Here is a 20265-nt window from a genome sequence, read left to right as displayed (position 1 = left end):
ATGTAGAGAAAATTGTAGTCGTACCGACAGACCAGCAACAGCTAGAAAATTACAATAAGGAGATGGCCAAGGCGAAGCAGCTGATTCTCAATGAGTTTGAGATCATGTAGTCTCACACATTGTGGTCAAGAATACGGTCAAAGAGATGTGAGATGCTCTCATAGCACTATACCAGAATCCTTTCGAGTACCAGAAGATGTTCTTGAAAGAGAGGCTAAGAACCACTAGGATGCAAAAGGTAGAAGGAGTTACCCCCTACCTCACCAAGATTCAGCATATCTAGAATGAGCTTGCCGCAATAGGAGAGACGCCTCAAGAAGTTGAGATGGTGTGTGTAGCTATCAACGGTTTCACAGAGGAGTGGGCTACTTTCGTCCAAGGCATCACTAGACGAGATCAACTACCAAGATGGGATCAATTGTGGGCAAATTTCACGCAAGAGGAGATGTGACTTGCTCTAGTCAAGAGTAGTCTCGGTGGCAACAGTAGAGGATCAAAGAGTGTGGAGGAGGAAAACATAGCCCTTACATCAAAGGGAAAGGCAAAGAAATGTCTCAGTCAGGAACAAGGGTCACAGGGAGGAGAAAAGAAGAAGGATATGTCAAAGTTCAAGTGCTTCAGGTGTGGTGAGTTCGGTCACTATAGTACTCAGTGTCCTCAATGGAAGAAGGACAAGAAAGAGAAGCAGGAACAGGCAGCAGCTTCAGCAGAGATTGACCAGTTGTCCTCCAAGTTGGAGAAATACTTCGCTTTGTATGCAACTATACCTCCAAAAGAGAGGTGGGGAGACATTGAGCTCTAGACTCCAGAGTTACACAGAGTTAGGCAGGATCCTCTGAGGAGAGCATTGGACAAATGTTATGCATCGGACAAGTGTTTAGCATCGGACAGGTGTTTCCTCTTATAGATCAATACCCTTGCTACAGGGGCCCACAATATTCGGTAGCAGATGGATTAGGATCAGATGGCACAATCAGTTCTTGAGCGACAATTGCAGTTAGATGTTGAGGGGCGCAGAGCAATTGTAGCATAGGCATTCTCAGTGGCCAGTGTAGAGATAGGTAGAAATCAATTTGCTAAGAGACAGTTGCAATTCATGAGACACAATTGATTCAGAGATTAGTTCTTAGTTGCAGTAGTTGCAACAGTAGTAGCAACATGAGAATAGTTGCAGTGCAGAACAAAGTTGGCAGCAGTATAGGTTGTACAATGCAATGTTAGCAATAGTGCAGATGCAAGGTGGTTCAGCTACAGGGTTAGCAGATGAATCAGAGTTGCACAGTAGTTGGTGCGCAGTGGTAGGTTATAACAGTTGTCAAACATTAGTAGCGTGTATGGGATAATGTTATGAGATTGTCTAGAGCACCTTCCGTGCTCAGCGGGAATGTTAGTTTTTTATGATTGGATAGCATCGGATAGGTGTTCTCGTCTCGACCTTGGTTAGAGAGGCTTAGAAACACTAGAACTCTAGAACCTAGAAAAAGTTTCAGGAGAAAACACCTAGAGGTGCCTCAAAATTAAGTTAATTAGTTAATAATTAAATATTTCCTAAGTCTAACTTAAGAAAAACGATTAATTAACAGGAATTAACTAAGAAAAGTGAGATTTTTCTAGAAACTCACACGGATCAACTTCGAGATGATCTTATTCATTGATGAGGATTTAATCATGGTCATTGGTGAGCCAGCAAGAGATTATAAGAGGAGTTCGATGGGGTTGGAGTGAGACACACTTGGTGAGTGAGTCCCATGGCAGGATCGAGCTATCCAGTTGTCATGTTCAGTGCAAGAAGAAGAGTTCAAGCCAGATAAGGGAAGCAGAGGTAGAGGAGCACCAGTGCAGTGATCCTGTGGAGATTTCCATTGTTGAAAGAATCAGTTGAGGGAGGTCGAAGTTATCCATAGGAGGTTGTGCAAGGGCTTACACAGAGTCTCAAGAAGGCAGAACAATTCAGCCTAGTAGGAGGTCGATTCAGTTGCTAAGTGTCGAGATTTTCTTCCAGAGGGCCAGCAAATTTATCTCAGAGACAAAGGTAGTCAGATCTAGGCACACAGAGGCAGTTCCACGTAGTGTGAAATTCAGCCTGCGCAAGGCAAAGTTGGACTTGATTGTGGGGTCAATCAGGTCAAGACTAGTAGTGGAGGTTAAAATTCCCTTAATAATTTTGCCAGTGTTTTCCTTGGAGAGGATTGTCAGTTTGGCATCCATTTTATTGTACTCAGATTTGTTGCTGAAGAGATAATAATAAAACCCTCATCTGCTAAATCAGTTTTCGGACAATGGGTTTTTACGGGGACAATTGTCCAAAACTAATTGTCTTATTTTTATGTGTGTGTCCATCTATGTTTCTCAGTTCCTATTTATTTCTGCAACATTTTTATTTGTGAAGAATTGCAGTGTGATTTATTCGTTGTTTGTCGTAGCAAATAAACTGCATAATTAATTGGTTAAAAGAATAAATTTTGAGTCACTGCAATTTAAGGAAAATTTCACATGGATAGCTCGATCTGCCAACCATACACGCTCTCCCTTTTGCCCGATGTGTCACTCGATGTGTCTTTCTCCATCCCATCAATTTGCTCTTATAATCTCTCATTGGAGCTTCAACGGCCATGATTAAATCATTATCAATGGCTAAGATCATCTTAGACTCGATCTGTGTGAGTCTCTAGAGCTTTCTCAATCTTTCTCAATTAATTGTTGTTAATTAATCAATTTTCCTAAGTTAGACTTGGGCATTTTTAATTATTGATCAATTAACTTAATTGAGTGGTCTCTAGGTGTTTTCTCCTGAAACCTTTTCTGGGTTTTGGAGATCTTGTGTTCTTTAGCCTCTCTGACACAAATCGAGACTAGAACACTTGTTCGATGCTACAAAAACTAACAAGAATGATCCCAATCCAATTGAAGTGAAGACGTACTCAGAGGTTGTAATTCAAACGATGGAAAATTCAAGTGAAGATCCAGATATTAACCAAGTGACTTCAGTGAGTTGAAGAAATCAGCTACCTCAAGTAAATCAAGAAATTGCCACAAACAGAATAAGTGGTCATCAAATCACAAGAACTCCTTATCAACACCCAAATCATTCAAGCAGACATCTCAACTTATCTGCATATCCATATCACTCGGACTAGAAACGAGTGACTTATTCCTAAAAATATTGATGTCATCATAATCCAGTTTAACGATAACAATTCATTCCAAGTTTCCAGTAATCGCAAGATTTCACAGAAGATTAATTTAGGATGGTTAATTCCCTTCTTAGTTCGGCAATTTTGTTTATCACTCAGAGAATCCTATCATCTTGTATCATTGAAGATGACAACTCGAATGATTCCGAAAGATGTGAATAGATTACAAGACAAAGAAGTAGACGACAAGCCTTGTCAGCAATAAGCTTTGAGTGCAAAGCTTTTCTGAAAAGGAAGGCAATGCTATAAATATAATATATAAAAATAATGTAAATAATAAATACAATATTGTAAGTGGCATCCACCCATGATCTTTTTCCATGATATTGTGAGTGACATCCACTCATGGTATTCATTCACCCATGGTATTTACCCACCCATGGAATTTACCTGTGGTATTGTAACCAAAAAAAGTTGTAAGTAACAAGTCGCATTTTGTAAAAAGACAGATTGTCCACCACAATGTAGCTTTTACAATTATTCTCTATTTTAATAAAAAGTTTCTTTGTTTTTTTTTATTGTGTGTTCTCCCCTTCTCTTCCAGCATTTCATTTTTCTTAGACCTTGGGGGCCTCCCCCCAAGATCCGAATCAGTGGTATCAGATTCAGGTTACGACTCTATGGGAATGAGGGTTTGAAGCATATTTTAGTTTCAAAATTTTGCAACAATCTTCAGAAAATTTCAAGCAAGTGCTACGGCCTCCAAATAACATTCTAGAAGGTGCAAAATAGCTCATTTGAAAGTATTTTCCATTAGCTCAAATGGGATTTTTACAGAATTTGATTTCGTTTCCTGGTTTGAGAGATATGAGCAATTGAAGTTACACTAGTTTGGAACATTTTGCAGCAGTGTGTACCATGAATTTCTAGAATCATTTTCTCACTCCAAAGGTCATGAAATTTCAAATGTCTTATATCAATGGAAAGATCTTTTCAATACCCCAAATGGGTCTTTGACGCAATTTGATTTCATCACTTCTAGCAAAAGTTATCAGCAAAGTTGTAGCAAGAGGTCTATAATGTGAACGAAGTCTTTACAACATCTCATTGGATAAGAGAATCTACAACGCCCATGGCCACTTTTGTTACAAGTCTGCAACACATTTATAGTTCAGGTACATCTCTAGTGTGGCCTAGTTTTGTACCCCATCCAAAATCCTTGAGCTTTTATATTTGGAGCAGCATTTGGGGCAGGTTCCCTTTGGAGACGTGCCCTGCCACCCTGCTTTAGTAGGCACCTGCTTCACATTTATCAGTTTTAGCATAGCAGCATCCGACTTGGGTTCTTTGGAGACATGCCCTTCCACCCCAGGCTATGTAGGCACCTGTTACTTAATCAACAATTAGCATCAAGGTTATGGGTCAACCACACAAAACACTTGTCATTGAAGTCCATTTATTAAGTTGCACACTGTTAATATCACAGTTGGTCACAAACATTACAAGGTATCTCTATCCTTGGATCTTCATTTTTCATGTTTATGGGTCATCCACAAACCCACGCTTCATCGAAGTTCATTTGCTACGCTGCACACTGCTAGTATCACAGTTGGTCACAAGAATTACAGGGTATCTCTATCCTCGGATCTTCGTCCATCATGGTTATGAATTAACCACACAAAACTCTTCTCTTCAATGGCTCTTCATATTCAACAAAGGCTTCTCAGAATGGAACTTCACACAATGGGGACCATTGCATCTTAAGGAGAGAGGAATGATCTGAATGGAAAATGGCATCCACCCATGGTATTATAAATGGCATCCACCCATGCTATTCATCCACCCATGGAATTTACCCATAGTATTGTAAATGGCATCCACCCATGGTATTTGCCCATGGCATTGTAAGTGACATCCAACCATGGTATTCATTCACCCATGGTATTTACCCACAAATAGAATTTACCTATGGTATTGTAACCAAAAAAAACTATAAGTAACAAATCGCATTTTGTAAAAAGACAGATTGTCCACCACAATGTAGCTTTTACAGTGATTCTCTATTTTAATAAAAAGTTTCTTTGTGGTTTTTTATTGTTTGTTCTCCTCTTTTCTTCTGGCATTTTACTTTTTTTAGATCTTGGAGGCCTCCCCCAAGATCCGGATCAATATTTTCTTGAAGAATCTGCAAACTTGGAAAACCACAGCACTCTGCAGCAGCAAGAGAACATCAATATGATAAGCCATGCAGCATTTGTTCCCACTTGTCTAACTTTTTTCACATCTGATTGTAATATAAACTTGCCATGTACACATATTCCTAAAGCATCAGATTGTTATGATAACAATACAAGCATGGTACCTCTTCCTCATGAGTATATTGATCGTGAAAGTAACAAAGTAACATTCGTTGTGAGGAAGTGAAAGGACAAGAGCAGGCACATTCTGAAAATATGCAATATGGTGTTGTAAGCCTTTCCCATGGATGTGAATCAAAACAGGCCTATGTTGTTACCATAACATGTGCTTCTCTATATAGTATGTAAAGGTAAGCAAATTTCTTCTCCTGGTATCGCTGAATCAGAGAAGTTGTGGAAATACTGATAAAGGAAGTTGTTATAGATGGAAATAATGACAAATCATAAAAAAAAAATTTGAGGAGAACAGGCACAGAGAAGATGTTGAATTAGTTAAAGAGGAGATATTAAAATTTTCATACATTGAGCATAGACGAAAGATCTTTAAAAATCAGAATTGGAGCATGCTTCAGCAATATGCATTGGCAGCATTCTTTCTCTAGAGCAAGACCTTGAGGTTAACTTACATAGCCTAGATCAGTGGCATATATATGTGGAAGAAAAGCAACTTTTGAACTTTCATTTGAGCCTCCTACCATTGTGTCTGCTTTTAATTGGGTATATGCAAATTCTTCCATCAGCAATGAAAATGAGCTTTCAAATCTTATAGGTTATCAGCAGCTGAAAATGAATGGGGCAGCCATGAATCTTTCTTTCAAACTTCGATGATTCAGCTATACCTAATGTCATGTCCATCTATTGTTTGATCCTTAACAGGCATATGGATCCAATTGCAACATGGATAAAAGCTGTGTGCAGTAGAGTAAATCAGCAAGAGTGTGGAGCGGCAGCTTATTTTTTTGAAGACATCATGATGGGCAGATCTCATTCCAAATTTTCAGAAGCAAAATTATTGAACCCAGCTTACTGTTGGAAGCAGCTAAGAATTTGCTTGTTTTGGTTTGTAACAAACACAAGGGCAGAGCTCAAATACCGGGTGAGATGCGCAGCCAGCTTCATTGATTGTATGAATACATTTAGTCTCATGTCTGCTTCCTGTTTAGGTTGGGATAGGTAGATAATATATATTTGAATAGGTTCACCATTGTAACATTGTCTGAAAATCCCAGAATGGTTCTATATGCATAATTAACAAAGATAATTGCATTTGATTCTTATGTTAGATTATGCATCCCATACAAAAATTTCAACAGACATTTAGATCCATTATGACATATAATAAATTCCCACTAGATTCAAGGAACCTGCTTGTAAATCAACCCCTCTATTGATTCTCAGTAAGAATCATGATGGTCTCTTATCAAGAAAAGACAATGCTGCAATTCAACATAATATCCGCAAATGATCACACCTGTGACAAAATATGCTAGTACTTCATAGATAATGTACCACACTTACAGTAATGGAAGTTCCTCCCAGCCCTCGATGATTAGCAACAACAGTTTTCCATCCTTGCTTGGCAAGAGCATAAACAATGTGCTTTAAATACTGCATTGATCATGTTAAAACAGATGTCACTTTTATATTATCAACAAAGAAAACAGTAATGAGTACAAAAACAAATTCACACACAAAACAGACTTAACTTGCTGGTGTGATGACAAAGCTCTCAAAGATTTCAATCATTCAAATTCACAGAGTTCAAAGGAAAATTATACCCCAAGCAACCAAATCCTAGACCAGTTTTCATATCTTTCTTTAATGCATCACTTGAATTCAACCAATATTCTCAGGAAATTTACACCAGCTCTATCTGGCAGTTTATGGAAAGAATGTGTTCATTCCGGCAGCCCCATTATAGTGGGCCCAATGGTTAAGAACATGTGTTTCCTCTTAGGAGGTCATAATTTCAAATCTAGAGGGAGTAGAGTATGTACACCTCCATCAACTTTAGCAATCAAAACGCTGCAGAGAAGGGGTCCTTTATCCCACAAATAAGGGGGGCTCATACACCTTGTTGGTGTATGGTTTAGCTGTGATCCTAAAATTAAATTACTATTATTATTTATTATTATATTTTATCGATAGTGGCTCATCGGGTCAGTGTAAGCAGGCTTATTTTAAAGCATCCAACAGGGTTCATGTCTCTCCAGTGGCACTTTTGTGCATGTTATGTACCAGTACTTGCAAATCCAATGGCGCCCAAGTGCAAGTTGTAATGTCCCAAATACAAATTTCATCGGATATTGCTTCAGAAAATTTTGCAACCAACCATGAGAGACTAAGATCATATGAGCATCTAAGTGGGCCAAACATGGATGTTAAGGGTACATTAATACTTCAAATAAGGATCACCTTCCAAAATCTAACTAGACCAAGTCTCATAAAGGTGTTCCCTACCTTGATAGATGTGGCTAATATTCAACCCTATTACGTGGTTCCAACCCTCAAGGGAAGTGGCATTTCTGAGGTCAACCCCTTAATCAGTAGGTGTTAATGTAAATGTATGATAGTGGATGGGAAAAGGCTTCACGGCTGTTGGAAAATCTAGTAGTGAAGTTATTTAAACAATTCTCCTTATCCTTTGTAAAAGCTAGTGAACTTATGTTATCTTCTTTTCTTCTTTATTAGATTATTTTCATCAAACGATTATCAAGAGCATAAATCATAAAAGACAGTGGACACAAAATATAGGCTCCAATCCAAGGCAAAATCCCTCCAAAGGGAAAACCTAGAAAGAATCTCTTCTCTTCTTATAGAATCAATTCAAATGAGAAATCCAAGACCCCAAGACCAAAGTCAAGACCTCCTCCAAGCACCAAGTTAGCCCTCTTTCAAAGCCCTTCCAAGAAGTCAAAGTCAACAAGAGTCAAACCTTATTCAAACTTGCTCCAAACTCAGATTTTCAACCCCCAATTTTAAAATTTCGAACCTGTAGTGACTTTAAAAAAACTTCGCCTGCAACACTCGGTCCCCTACAGCGTAACAAAAATCCTAATTTCACATGTGTGGGAGAAATCAAGCCCAAGATCAGATTTTTCTTCTTTCTCTTTCACTTCTTCTTGCTTCCTTGACCTTGACTCTTTCTGCTTCAACTTCCTTGCTTCAGATCGAACTTGTGTATATCTTCAAATGAGTTGAAGTCTCCTTATATATATGCTTCTTATGACGTTGAATTAGGCCTCTCTAGGTCGACTTGTGCTTGAAGGCTTATTTTGACTTTTTAGACTCAAAATAATTTCTTTTACATGACACAACATGTCCAAATGGGTCTTATATACATGACATTGACTCTCTTGACTCATGACAATTATGACAAACCCTAGAAGCATGAAGAACATGCCTAACCTAGATGACCAATCAAAAGAAGCATGAAACCCATGCTTGAAAATAATATTTTTTCTTTCTTCTTTTGCTTGTTACATAAAATATACATAATGGCATGTACAATGACAATTATGAAGACCAAATCTAGTTACATTTTCCAACACTCCCTCTTAACTAGGGAGGTATTCATAATTGTACAACCGATACAAAAGAAATCTCAAACTGAAGAGTTCTCATAAGAAGAGTCGGATTGGTAAGCCATTTTTAGGCATCAACATCATAACCAGCATTGTCAACATGGTAAGACCTTAACTTGACAAGCTCTATTTATATCAGAGCATAATGTTGGCAGACTTTATGCGAGACACCACACTACCTCTCAAGGTACATACCCCATTCGGATGTTCACTAGGTATGTCCTTTTAGGTCTATTCTTATCTTGGATTCCCAATCCTCAAGGAATATTGGTCCTCTTCGACCACTCTTGTTTTGGAAAACTGTCAAATCCTCAAAGAGTGTCAATCAACAAGACTCCTTCCTATCTTGAATTCTATACCCTAAAGGAGTAATAATCTGAGATGTTTATCCAATCCTCCATTCTCCTTCCTAGTGTCTTCACTAAGACTTATGGTTGTTAGCCCTGGTCTAGTGCATGACACATGGAGAATATGATGCCTTTAACATCACTCCCTCTCAACCTAGAGAGGAGATCCTCATTCCCTCTTGATTGGGGAATAGAACCTTGCTCCTCAAACATTTAAGGAGACTTCTTACTCACTCTAAAGCATAGAGGAGAGTCTTTTACTTCCTATCAATCGGGAAGCTTTCTAGTGTGCCTTCATCAATGCATCAGCTACTAGGCTTTTATGGAGATCTTCAAGTAACTACATGGCTCCTCCTCTTCTTTGCAGCTTCATCAAATAGATCTTTCATCTTCCTGAATGTAATGTAGTTGAACTGTGATAGGATTCAGGCCATCAATCTTTCATATCACTTTCCTCTAGTCATCACCAACAAAGGCATTATATTTGCCAATCAAGGTAGAGCTTAATCATAGCTCCCTTAAGTGATCTTCGTCGTTCATATGAACATCGCGTTATCTCTTTGTACCACTACCTCTTAATCCCGATTCCCAATATGATGTAAACATCTTGACCATACAATCCTTCAAGGATTACCAAAACCATCCACTCAATCCATGTATTCAATGAATTGAGTTCAAAACCAACAATTGTAGATATACTTGCCTCAACTGCCATTATCTTTTTATACAATTTCCTTCCAGGTAGCTAAACATATATTGACTAGATAACCAAAACGAAGCCATCAATATCAAAATTACCTCAATATGATGGCCTCTTCAGATTCTTCTTACTTATGAGATCAACATACTTTTGCAAGGTCTATCTTTATCTTTTACCAAAGATCCTTCATCCTTCTCCATGTTAATCACTTGTAATCAAAGAGACCATAAAACAAATTGACCAGCAAGCTCCAATTTCTTCTTTCTTAGAGTCGTCATTATCAACTTTCTTTCTTTCTTTAGAAAACCATACTCAATGTTGATCAATAGCATCATGTCTAAGTCATGTCAACTTGTGGAAGATTCTCGATCCTTAACCATTCCAAAGTACGCCAAACTTATTCTTCCAAGCATCGAGTAATCATATGGAAGACTTATTGAGCACATTTCCATAACCAACTCCTTTTGCAAGATTTTTGTAGATATGAACCCTACATTAGAGAAGAGTTACATAAAAAGATGCATACATTTGCTTCCATACAACCATCTAGCCATACTTTCTTGAATGAGCTTGTTGCTTTTACAAAAATCAAGACTTCTAAACAATGAAACTATGCATGCTTACTCTAACTTCTAATTTCTAATAAAGGAAAGATAAATTGCAAATGAATCTGACGAAGATGGAACTTCCTTAAAAAATAAAGATCCTTGGGATCTTCTCCTTTTGGCTTCTTTTCAAGTTCTCCCTTTTCTTTAGTTATGTGAGCTTCAGCCTTTTCCTTCCTTTTGTTGCTTTTCTCTTTTAGACAATCCCTCTTGAAATGTCCATACTCGTTGCATCCAAAGCATTGTATCTTGAACATATTTTGTTTTACTTTGGACTTTCCAAACTTCCCTTTCTTCTTCATCTTGGACCTTACTACAAAAGCTTGAGATTTTTCATTTGATTTGGTGTCATCCTTTGCCTTTATCCTTGTTTTTTCCAAAATACATTGACCCTGTTGTCGCCTGGATTGTACAAGCACCGCGACAACGCTCAGGACGAGGGCTGTCACTCTGATCCCTGCCCAATCCGTTATAGGTGTCTACCAACAGCAAGCTATGGGGGGTAGTCCCTATGGAATGAGGTGAAAGAAAGTAAGTTGAGAAATCAACTAACTTGGGAGACATAGATTATGATTAAATTAGATTTTCTGTTATGAGACCAGTGCCTTAATGGAGTCACAAATTCTTGCTTCTTATGAGTTTAAATCAAATGACTGGAAGGACACCCACTACTAAAATGATTGACTAACCTATATTATGTGCAAATCCTACAACCTATGTGAGACGCAGTGATCTTGGTAAATTTTAGTTAAATGTCTAGTCTAAGTGAAACCTTTCTTTAACTATTTTGAAGTTGGACTCCAAGGTAAGTTGTGGGAAGCAGGCTAGGGCCTGATTAACGATACCTTTTGTTAGGCTCCTATCAACCGATGCCTCCGGCGCTGTAGAGATTGTGGCTTTGACGACTACAAGGTCATCGTGTTAACCACCAAAGAGTTGTCGAGGCCCCTTAAGCTAGATAAGAAGGGTTGACGTATATCTTTATCAACCTAGCTTATGCTAGGAGGCAAATTTTTAGTTCAAATCTAAATCTAGTATGCTTATGCAAGAGATTATGAGTGAGACTTATCTTAGAGTTAAAATTTTCTTAAGTTGTTTAAGTACTTAATTAGAATGTATTTGAGAGTACTTAACAATAGTGAATTGCAATCTTAGAAAAGATAAAATGCTTAGAGATACAAGTGTAAACTTCAACAATATTCCAAAAGATACCAAGTAACCATGATGTCAAATGCTTAAAATAGTCAATCAAGATTTTGATCACAGATTTATGACAATTTATACCCGTAATACTACTTCAGAAAATTCAGACCTTATCAATGTTGTAACAGCACTGCATAAACCTCTTCAATCGATGAAACTTGCCCAACACATAAAACACTGAAACTCTAATGACCAACAAATGTAATTCAGCTTGTCTAAATCACGTTAAAATGATGTATTCAGTAAAATTTCAGATCTGATTTCTTGATTTGCAGCAGTAAATAAAGACAAATCCGCAAGATAAAATTGTCAAAAATAGATGGCATATATGCCCAAAAATAGCAAAATGCACTAGAACCTGAAAATTTCAATTTTAGAGAGTTTGACTCAACAATTTTCAGAACTGATATGTTTATTACAGAAGTGAGTTAACTACAGATAAGAAAACTAATCAAGCCAAAAATAGATGCCCAATATTTCCAAAAATAGAAGGAAAAAAATCTGAAATTAAAAATTTCAGTTTTTGGCCCTCACTAAGAATTTGATTCAAAATTTTCAGACCTGCAAAAAATTTCAGTTATGCAGAAAATTCCAGCAAGCTTAAATGTTAGATCTAGGCCAAAACTCAAATACCCAAGAGGCCAAAATTTGTGAAAATGAAGATTTTGCAATTTTAAATGACTTTGATTATTCAGTTTGTGATTTTAAGGCCTAATTATTAGTAATTTGCTTGTTGTAATAAAACTGCAAAAAATAAGGGTTTAGAAGTCAAATCCTAGGCCCACAGCTTTCAAGATTCCACCGTTGAAAATCGTTGAAACTTTGGGATCACTTTGTCGCTTGAAAATTAAGAAATTTGAGACCTTAATCCTGCAAAACCGCCAAGTATTTAGCTTTAAAACTTCAGATTAAGGTTTCGGGTCAATTTTCGAGCAAAAGAGGACAAGAATTGGAGAACAAGGCTAAGGGAGGCAAATTTGCATGGATAAATGGGTTGAAATGATAGATTGGGGCTAAAATGGCAAGAGGAGGCCAAAGACTAAAAACTTGTCTCGAAAATTCCCGGATCTGAATTTTGTCGTCAAATCTTCAGTAAATGTACCTGCAAAATTCTCTAGAAACTCGATCTTACCCTCAAGGGCCTAGATCTAGCTCTTCTCTCATTTGATCCCTTGATCCAACTTGCAAAAAATGAAAAATAAAAACACCCAAACCCCAAATAAATGAAAAATAGATCTAAAACCCCAACTCAAGTTAGAAAAATAAATTACACTACAAATTACCAAATTATTTTACAAATTGTATATGGACTCTTTTTAAATAAATTTTGAGAAAATAATTTTTATGATCTTTTTCCTTGAAAGAATGGCTATGAACGCTTCAGAAAAATTAATGCTCACTATAACCCAAACGAAGATTCAATCCACCATATACAAACTAGAGATCCAAACAAAGTAACCCTTGCTCACAGTCTATGAACTTGGAGACCAAAATATTGAGTACCTGCACACACTATGTATTATCTCAAAATAATAATATAAAACACCACAGAAGAAGCTTGTAGTCAATGCATACCATAGATCAACGACAAGAACACCTCAAGTTGCACCCCAAAGTCTTTTATTATAGTAGAAAAAATACTTCCCAACGGAACAATAGTTTACAGAATGCTTCAACCACAATTCTAGCCACAAACTAAGATGACTAGAGACTCGAATGACTCTCTAATTTATAGATAAATCCTCCAAATGGAAAAATAACGGCTAGTTTCTTTGATCATTGTCAAAATAATCTTGGTCATTGATAAATACTTCAAGATATTTTAACTTGGCCCTTGATTTCTTATTTTTGAGGAATTTTCGAATTTATCATTTAATTCCATTTTAATTAGCTCAAAATTAATTATTTAAAGCTAATTTCCTCAAAAATTTAACTTTGACTTCACCACCAAGGTCCAAGGGTCCAAATTTTCTTGAAAAATACAATATTCCCTTGTTGGAGGGCATTTAAAATTTGATTCTTTCAAGACCCACCAATTTTTCCATTTGCAGAATTCATTTTCCTAGACAATTTAATTTTGACTCTAATTAATTAATTTTCGGGCTTAGGATTTAATTTTATTTTGCTAGAAAAATTAATTAATTTACACGAGGGGATTAATTATTTTTCCAACCCTCTAATACATATGATTTTTCATTTACAAGACTCAAAGAAGGAATACACATTTGTCCTAGACCCTTAAGACACATAACCCGTCTGTGACTCAATATGATCTAGTAAACCAAGTGATTTGTAATAAAATAATTTAGCCAATTAGCTTAAATTATTCCCAACCACTTTTACACCATACTCGACTAAAACACTAGGACTCACCTAATAATTCGACAATAAATTTCACCCTAGTTTTGGGGGTTTAGGCTAAAGGGCAAAAATTCTTCTTATTAGCCGTGTTGAAAAATACAAGTAATGGGTGAAGTTAAAAACCTCCTAGGATGAAATTCGTCATCAAATTATAGGCTTACGTAGGTTGTTACATAGACTCAAGGCTTTACTAAGATCATTTACAACATATAACTTGCAGAATGGGATGACCATAACACATGGCTGATATGTGATTCAACCCTTGTTGAAAAAGTTTGTACTTTCGCTTCCCTAGAACTTTGACAATTTGAGTGCAACATCTAGCTCCATATGGGGACACGTTGCTTCTAAAAAGCAAAAAAGCAACGTGAGAATCCCAAAATCTTGCATCCAAAAAAACAAAAGTCCATCAAATAGATATCCATTAAACATCGAAGTCATCATGCAAATATAGAAAATACCGTTGGAATAGAAAATCTATCCTAACAAACTGAAATATAAGAAACACAATATAAATACGTGAAATAAACTAGCTAATGACATAAATGAAAGGGAATAGGGTTAGAGATACTATACAAAACAATGCCCACGGCATCAGATGTCATCAGTGAGGAACAATCTCGAGTATTTGTCCGTTGATTGGTAGATCACTCAACCGCTTTTCAAATGTCCCTTGTTGAAGTTTGACCCTCTTAGGTCGGTGTGACTGCTCATCACTGTGTTGCATATCTCTGTCAATCTGAAATCTTTTTCTTTTTCTGATTGGTGGAGGGGATGGGTGGTGGAAAAAGTGACATATCTCTGATTCAAAGCGAGGCAAATGCTCTTGTGGTACAACCTGCTCGCCATTTTCCAACTTCTTTGGAACTTCCATGTGGTATCTTCTTTCTACTTCTCTTTATAACCTGCGCATACCACCTGCTACTGCTAGAATAGTGGCATAAGACAAATCTATCTGAATGAACCCACCAATATCAGCCACAAATTGTCGGCAGAGAAGCATTTCACACACATCTAATGCATCAATGACAGCAATATCCATGGTGATGATCTTGTATGGATAATCTGCTAAGGCAACATGTAAATCTTTAACCACACCAAGGACTTCAACCTTTCTAGAGTCCATCAAACAAATGTTATGATATGGTCTAGAAATTCTTAAGTTTAATTGTTCCATGACTTTCTTGGTCATAACATTCTTAGATGCACCAGAATCTAACATGCAGTTGTGAGGTAATTTGTCATTGATGTCTAATGTAAGAAAGAATGGTTCATGATTTTCATTAATCATTTAACAGTTGATATCCTTTAATTTGATTTCTTCGTCCTGATGATTAATTTCGTTATCTTCTTGTAAAAGCAAACTCAAAGCCCTGAAGAAAGATGCCCTTTGAGATGGAATCTTTAAAAGTTCAAGTACGAGGACAGACATTTGAATATTATTTATCCATGCAGCCCAATCCATGTTCAAACCAAATTTGTATCTTTCAGCAGGAACCTGCTTGTTCTGACTTTGACCTTTGCCCTTCCTTTGTTGTGTGTAACCCTTACTTTTTGCAAGTTCTAGAACTTATTCCTCAGTTGGTTTATCACCATATGCCTACATAATGGGGTCTTTTTATTCATTGAAGGTGTTTATTGCAAAGCTTGGCTTTCACTTGATTCACCTTGAATTGCGTTATTACTTCGTTGATATCTACTTTCTTCTAAGATTCTTCTAGCCAAAGCACATGTACTTTCTTTGTGAAAATTGTCACAAGGTCTGCAAAAAGGAACACATTCATCAACTACGTTAGCAGACTCAAGCGGTGTAGGAGGCCTTTGATCATTTGTGGAATTCCTTTTTGGCCACTGGTTGTTATTGTTCCCTCTATTGTTGTTATTGTTCCCTCTAGTGTTGTTATTGTTTTTGGGAGGCATACTCTGTGGTTGCATCCTGGCATTTCTTTCCATTTGTATTAACTGATTTTGCAAGTCACTTATCTGTTTGACGTGTTTAATTTCCATATCCCTAACCAGTTTGGTTAATTCTTTAACTATATCTGATTTGTCCTTAATTTTGACCGGAGTTCTTTAATAACCATGGATCTCAGATTTACCTGAAGCCTTTTTATCCTTTTCTAACTCTTCAGTTGTGTTTTGGGCAGTAGCTAAAGTGGCAAGGTGAGCCCGTCTTATCTCATATTGGACTTCTACATAGTAAGCCTCAAGATATGTTTCCAATATAGTTTTGTCAGGAGGCTTATAATCATGAGTCATGTCCCTTATTAGTTTGTTGAACCTCTAGTTAAATTCTACCACCGTTTCATTTTCTTTCTTTTTGATGGGGTATTGAATTCTTTTACCTAGTAGTATCCCTCCTTATCCCCGTATTTGTCTCGAAAAGCATAAAGAAGGTTTGTTATAGAAACAAAAGCATTATTAGCCTTCTCATGAAACTAGTCAATTGCACTACCTTCCAATGATAAGACAAACAACTTCATCTTGATATCTTCATGATTATAGTCTGTAGAATGAGCATATCTATGGAGGAATGAATTAAACTTCTTTATATGCTCTTCAGCATTAATAGCATTATTCCCCTCAAAGATTAGCAATCTGTTCATAGTTGACTCATTTGGTAAATAATGCGGATACCCCTGGATGTTATTGAGATTGCAAGGACCATAGTGGTCACGCATGATCTTTTGATTTGGAGGATTGATGAAAAGAAAATGGAGATCAATGAGAGCTTCGTGCCTGAGAAAATTTAAACGATCTCTAGAGTGTAACTTGTTTAATCGAGCTCTTAGAACCTTTTCAGAATCAGGGGCGGGGCTAGCCAGGCTACCAAGATTCCTTCTAGAGTATGTTCTAGTGAATGGATGAATAAGTGGAGTCGCCACCCAAAACGGAAACCAATCTAAATGTCCAGGTGCTAATTGTGAAAATGAACAAGATGAGAAGATTAGTGAAATGAAAAATGATAAGGTGATGAGAAGATGAAGAATGTTGAAAGACAGGTGCAAAAAATGTGGCGTTGGTGGGATAAATGAAAAGATGGAATATGATTTCAAAGATTATGAGAATTTGTCATTAACCCCGGCAACAAGACAAACTTGTCCCCGGCAATGGAGCCAAAAAATGTTGGTGCCCGGATTGTACAAGCACCGCAACAATTCTTAGGACAGGGGCTGTCACTCTAATCCCCGCCCACTCCGTTCTAGTTGTTTCCTAGCAATAGGCAATGGGGGATAGTCTCTATGGAATGAGGTGAAAGAAAGTAAGTTGAAAAATCAACTTACTTGGGAGACATGGATTAGTGACCTAGCCACTTGGTAGAATTTAAGCAAGATTATGATTAAATTAGATTTTCTATTATGAGACCAGTGCCTTAATGGAGTCACAAATTCTTGTTTCTTATGAATTGAAACCAAATGACCGGATGGACATCTGCTACTTCAATGATTGACTAACCTATATGATGTGCAAATCCTAGAACCTATGTGAGATGCAGTGATCTTAGTAAATTTTAGTTAAATGCTTAGTCTAAGTGTAACCTTCCTTTAACTATTTTGAAGTTGGGCTCCAAGATAGGTTGTGGGAAGGAGGCTAACAGGAAGCAAGCTAGGGCCTGATTAACGATACATTCTGTTAGTCTTCTATCACATGATGCCTCCGGCACTGTAGAGATTGTGGCTCTGACGACTGCAAGGTCACTATGTTAACCACTGAAGAGTTGTCAAGGCCCCTTAAGCTAGCTAAAAAGGTTTGACCTATATCTCTATCAACCTAGCTTATGCTAAGAGGTAAATTTTTTAATGCAAATCTAAATCTAGCATGCTTATGCAAGAGATTATAAGTGAGATTTATCTCAAGTTAAGATTTTCTTAAGTTTTTTAAGTATTTAATTAGAATCTTTTTAAGAGTACTTGACAATAATGAATTGCAAGCTTAGGCAAGATAAAATACTTAGTGATACAAGATACCAAGTAACCAAGATGTCAAATGCTTAAAATAGTCAATCAAGATGCTAATCACAGATTTATAACAGTTTATACCAACAATATTGCTTCAAAAAAATCAGATCTTATCAATGTTGTAACAGCAGTGCATAAACCACTTCAAATGATGAAACTTGCCCAACACATAAAACACCAAAATTCTAATCACTGGCAAATATAATTCAGCTTGTTTAGATCACTTCAAGATGATGTATTCAGTCAAATTTCAGATCTGATTTCTTAATTTGCAGTCGTAAATAAAGACATATTAGCAAAATAACACTGTCAAAAATAGATGGCAAATATGCCCAAAAATATCAAAATGCACTAGAACCTGAAAATTTCAATTTTAGGGCTTTTAGAGAGTTTGACTCAACAATTTTCAAAACCGATATGTTTATTACAGCAGTGAGTTAACCACAGATAAGCAAACTAATCAAGCCAAAAATAGATGCCCAATATTTCCAAAAATAGAAAAAGAAAAAAAAATCGGAAATTGAAAATTTCAGTTTTTGGCTCTTATTAAGAATTTGATTCAAAAATATTGAGACCTACAGAAAATTTCAGCTATGCAGAAAAATCTAGCAAGCTTAAATATTAGATCTAGGCCAAAACTCAAATACCCAAGAGGCCAAAATTTGTGAAAATGAAGATTTTGCAATTTTAAATGACTTTGATCATTTAGTTTGTGATTTTAAAGCCTGATTATTAGTAATTTGCTTCTTGTAATAAATTTGCATAAAACAAAGGTTTAGAGGTCAAACCCTAGGCCCAAGGCCTTAAAAATTCCACTGTTGAAAATTGTTGAAACTTTGGGATCACTTTGTCGCTTGAAAATTAAGAATTAGACCTTAATCCTGCAATATTGCCAAGTATTTAGCTTTAAAACTTCATACTAGGGCTTTGGATCAATTTTGGGGCAAAAGAGGCCAAGAATTGGAGAACAAGGCTAAAGGAGGCAACTTTACGAAGACAAATGGGTTGAAATGGCAAGAGGCCAAAGACTAAAACCCCGTGTCTCGAAAATTTCCGATATGAATTTTGCTGTCAAATCTTCAGTAAATTTCTCTGCAAAATTGTCTAGAGACTAGATCTTACCCTTAAGGGCCTAGGTCTAGCTCTTCTCTCACTTGATCCCTTGATCCAACCTGCAAAAAATGAAAAATAAAAACACCCAAACCCCAAATATATGAAAAATAGATCTAAAACCCGAACCCAAGTTAGAAAAATAATTTACACTTACAATTACCAAATTATTTTACAAATTGTATATGGAATATTTTTAAATAAATTTTGAGAAAATAATTTCTAGGATATTTTTCCTTGAAAGAATGGCTAAGAACGCTTTAGAAAAATTAATCCTCACTATAGCCTAAGCGAAGATTCAATCCACCACATACAAACTAGAGATCCAGACAAAGTAACCCTTGCCCATAGTATGTGAACTTGGAGACCAGGGATTGAGTACCTACACACACTATGTATTATCTCAAAATAATAATATAACGCACGACATAGGAAGCTCGTAGTCAATACATACCACAAATCAACGACAGGAACACCTCAAGTTGCACCCCAAAGTCTTTTATTATAGTAGAAAAAATAGTTCCCAACGAGACAATAGTTTACAGAATGCTTCAACCACTATTCTAGCCAAAGACCAACATGACTAGAGACTCAAATGACTCTAATTTATAGATAAATCCTCCAAATGGAAAAATAACGGCTAGTTTTTTTTATCATTGTCAAAATAATCTTGGTCGTTGATAAATACTTCAAGATCTTTTAATCTTGGCCCTTGACTTCCTATTTTTGAAGAATTTTCGAATTTATCATTTAATTCTATTTTAATTAACTCAAAATTAATTACTTAAAGCTAATTTCCTCAAAAAAATTGACTTTGACTTAATCACCAAGGTCGAATGGTCCAAATTTTCTTTTGAGACAATAGTTTACAGAATGCTTCAACCGCTATTCTAGCCAGAGACCAACATGACTAGAGACTCAAATGACTCTAATTTATAGATAAATCCTCCAAATGGAAAAATAACGACTAGTTTTTTTTATCATTGTCAAAATAATCTTGGTCGTTGATAAATACTTCAAGATCTTTTAATCTTGGCCCTTGACTTCCTATTTTTGAAGAATTT

At 36.5% G+C, this 20265-nt stretch overlaps 1 protein-coding gene across 3 annotated transcripts in view; it reads right to left on the bottom strand.

Moving 5' to 3' along the window:
* LOC149213932 (medium-chain fatty acid ethyl ester synthase/esterase 2-like) overlaps window positions 1-20265 on the bottom strand; it is a 424233-nt gene that overhangs the window by 227732 nt on the left and 176236 nt on the right. For all 3 annotated transcript variants that reach the window (XM_089392144.1, XM_089392145.1, XM_089392146.1), the window contains one exon: window positions 6851-6940. In XM_089392144.1, the coding sequence (XP_089248270.1) occupies window positions 6851-6940 (90 nt within the window). The remainder of the gene's footprint in view (window positions 1-6850; window positions 6941-20265) is intronic.

This window comes from Pinus tabuliformis, chromosome 1_1, assembly GCF_031772625.1.
Source record: "Pinus tabuliformis cultivar Carrire ecotype Pingquan chromosome 1_1, CPIR1, whole genome shotgun sequence".
NCBI lineage: Eukaryota > Viridiplantae > Streptophyta > Pinopsida > Pinales > Pinaceae > Pinus > Pinus tabuliformis.
The sequence above is the reverse complement of the archived record's forward strand: the minus strand, read 5'-3'. Positions and strand labels throughout refer to the sequence as shown.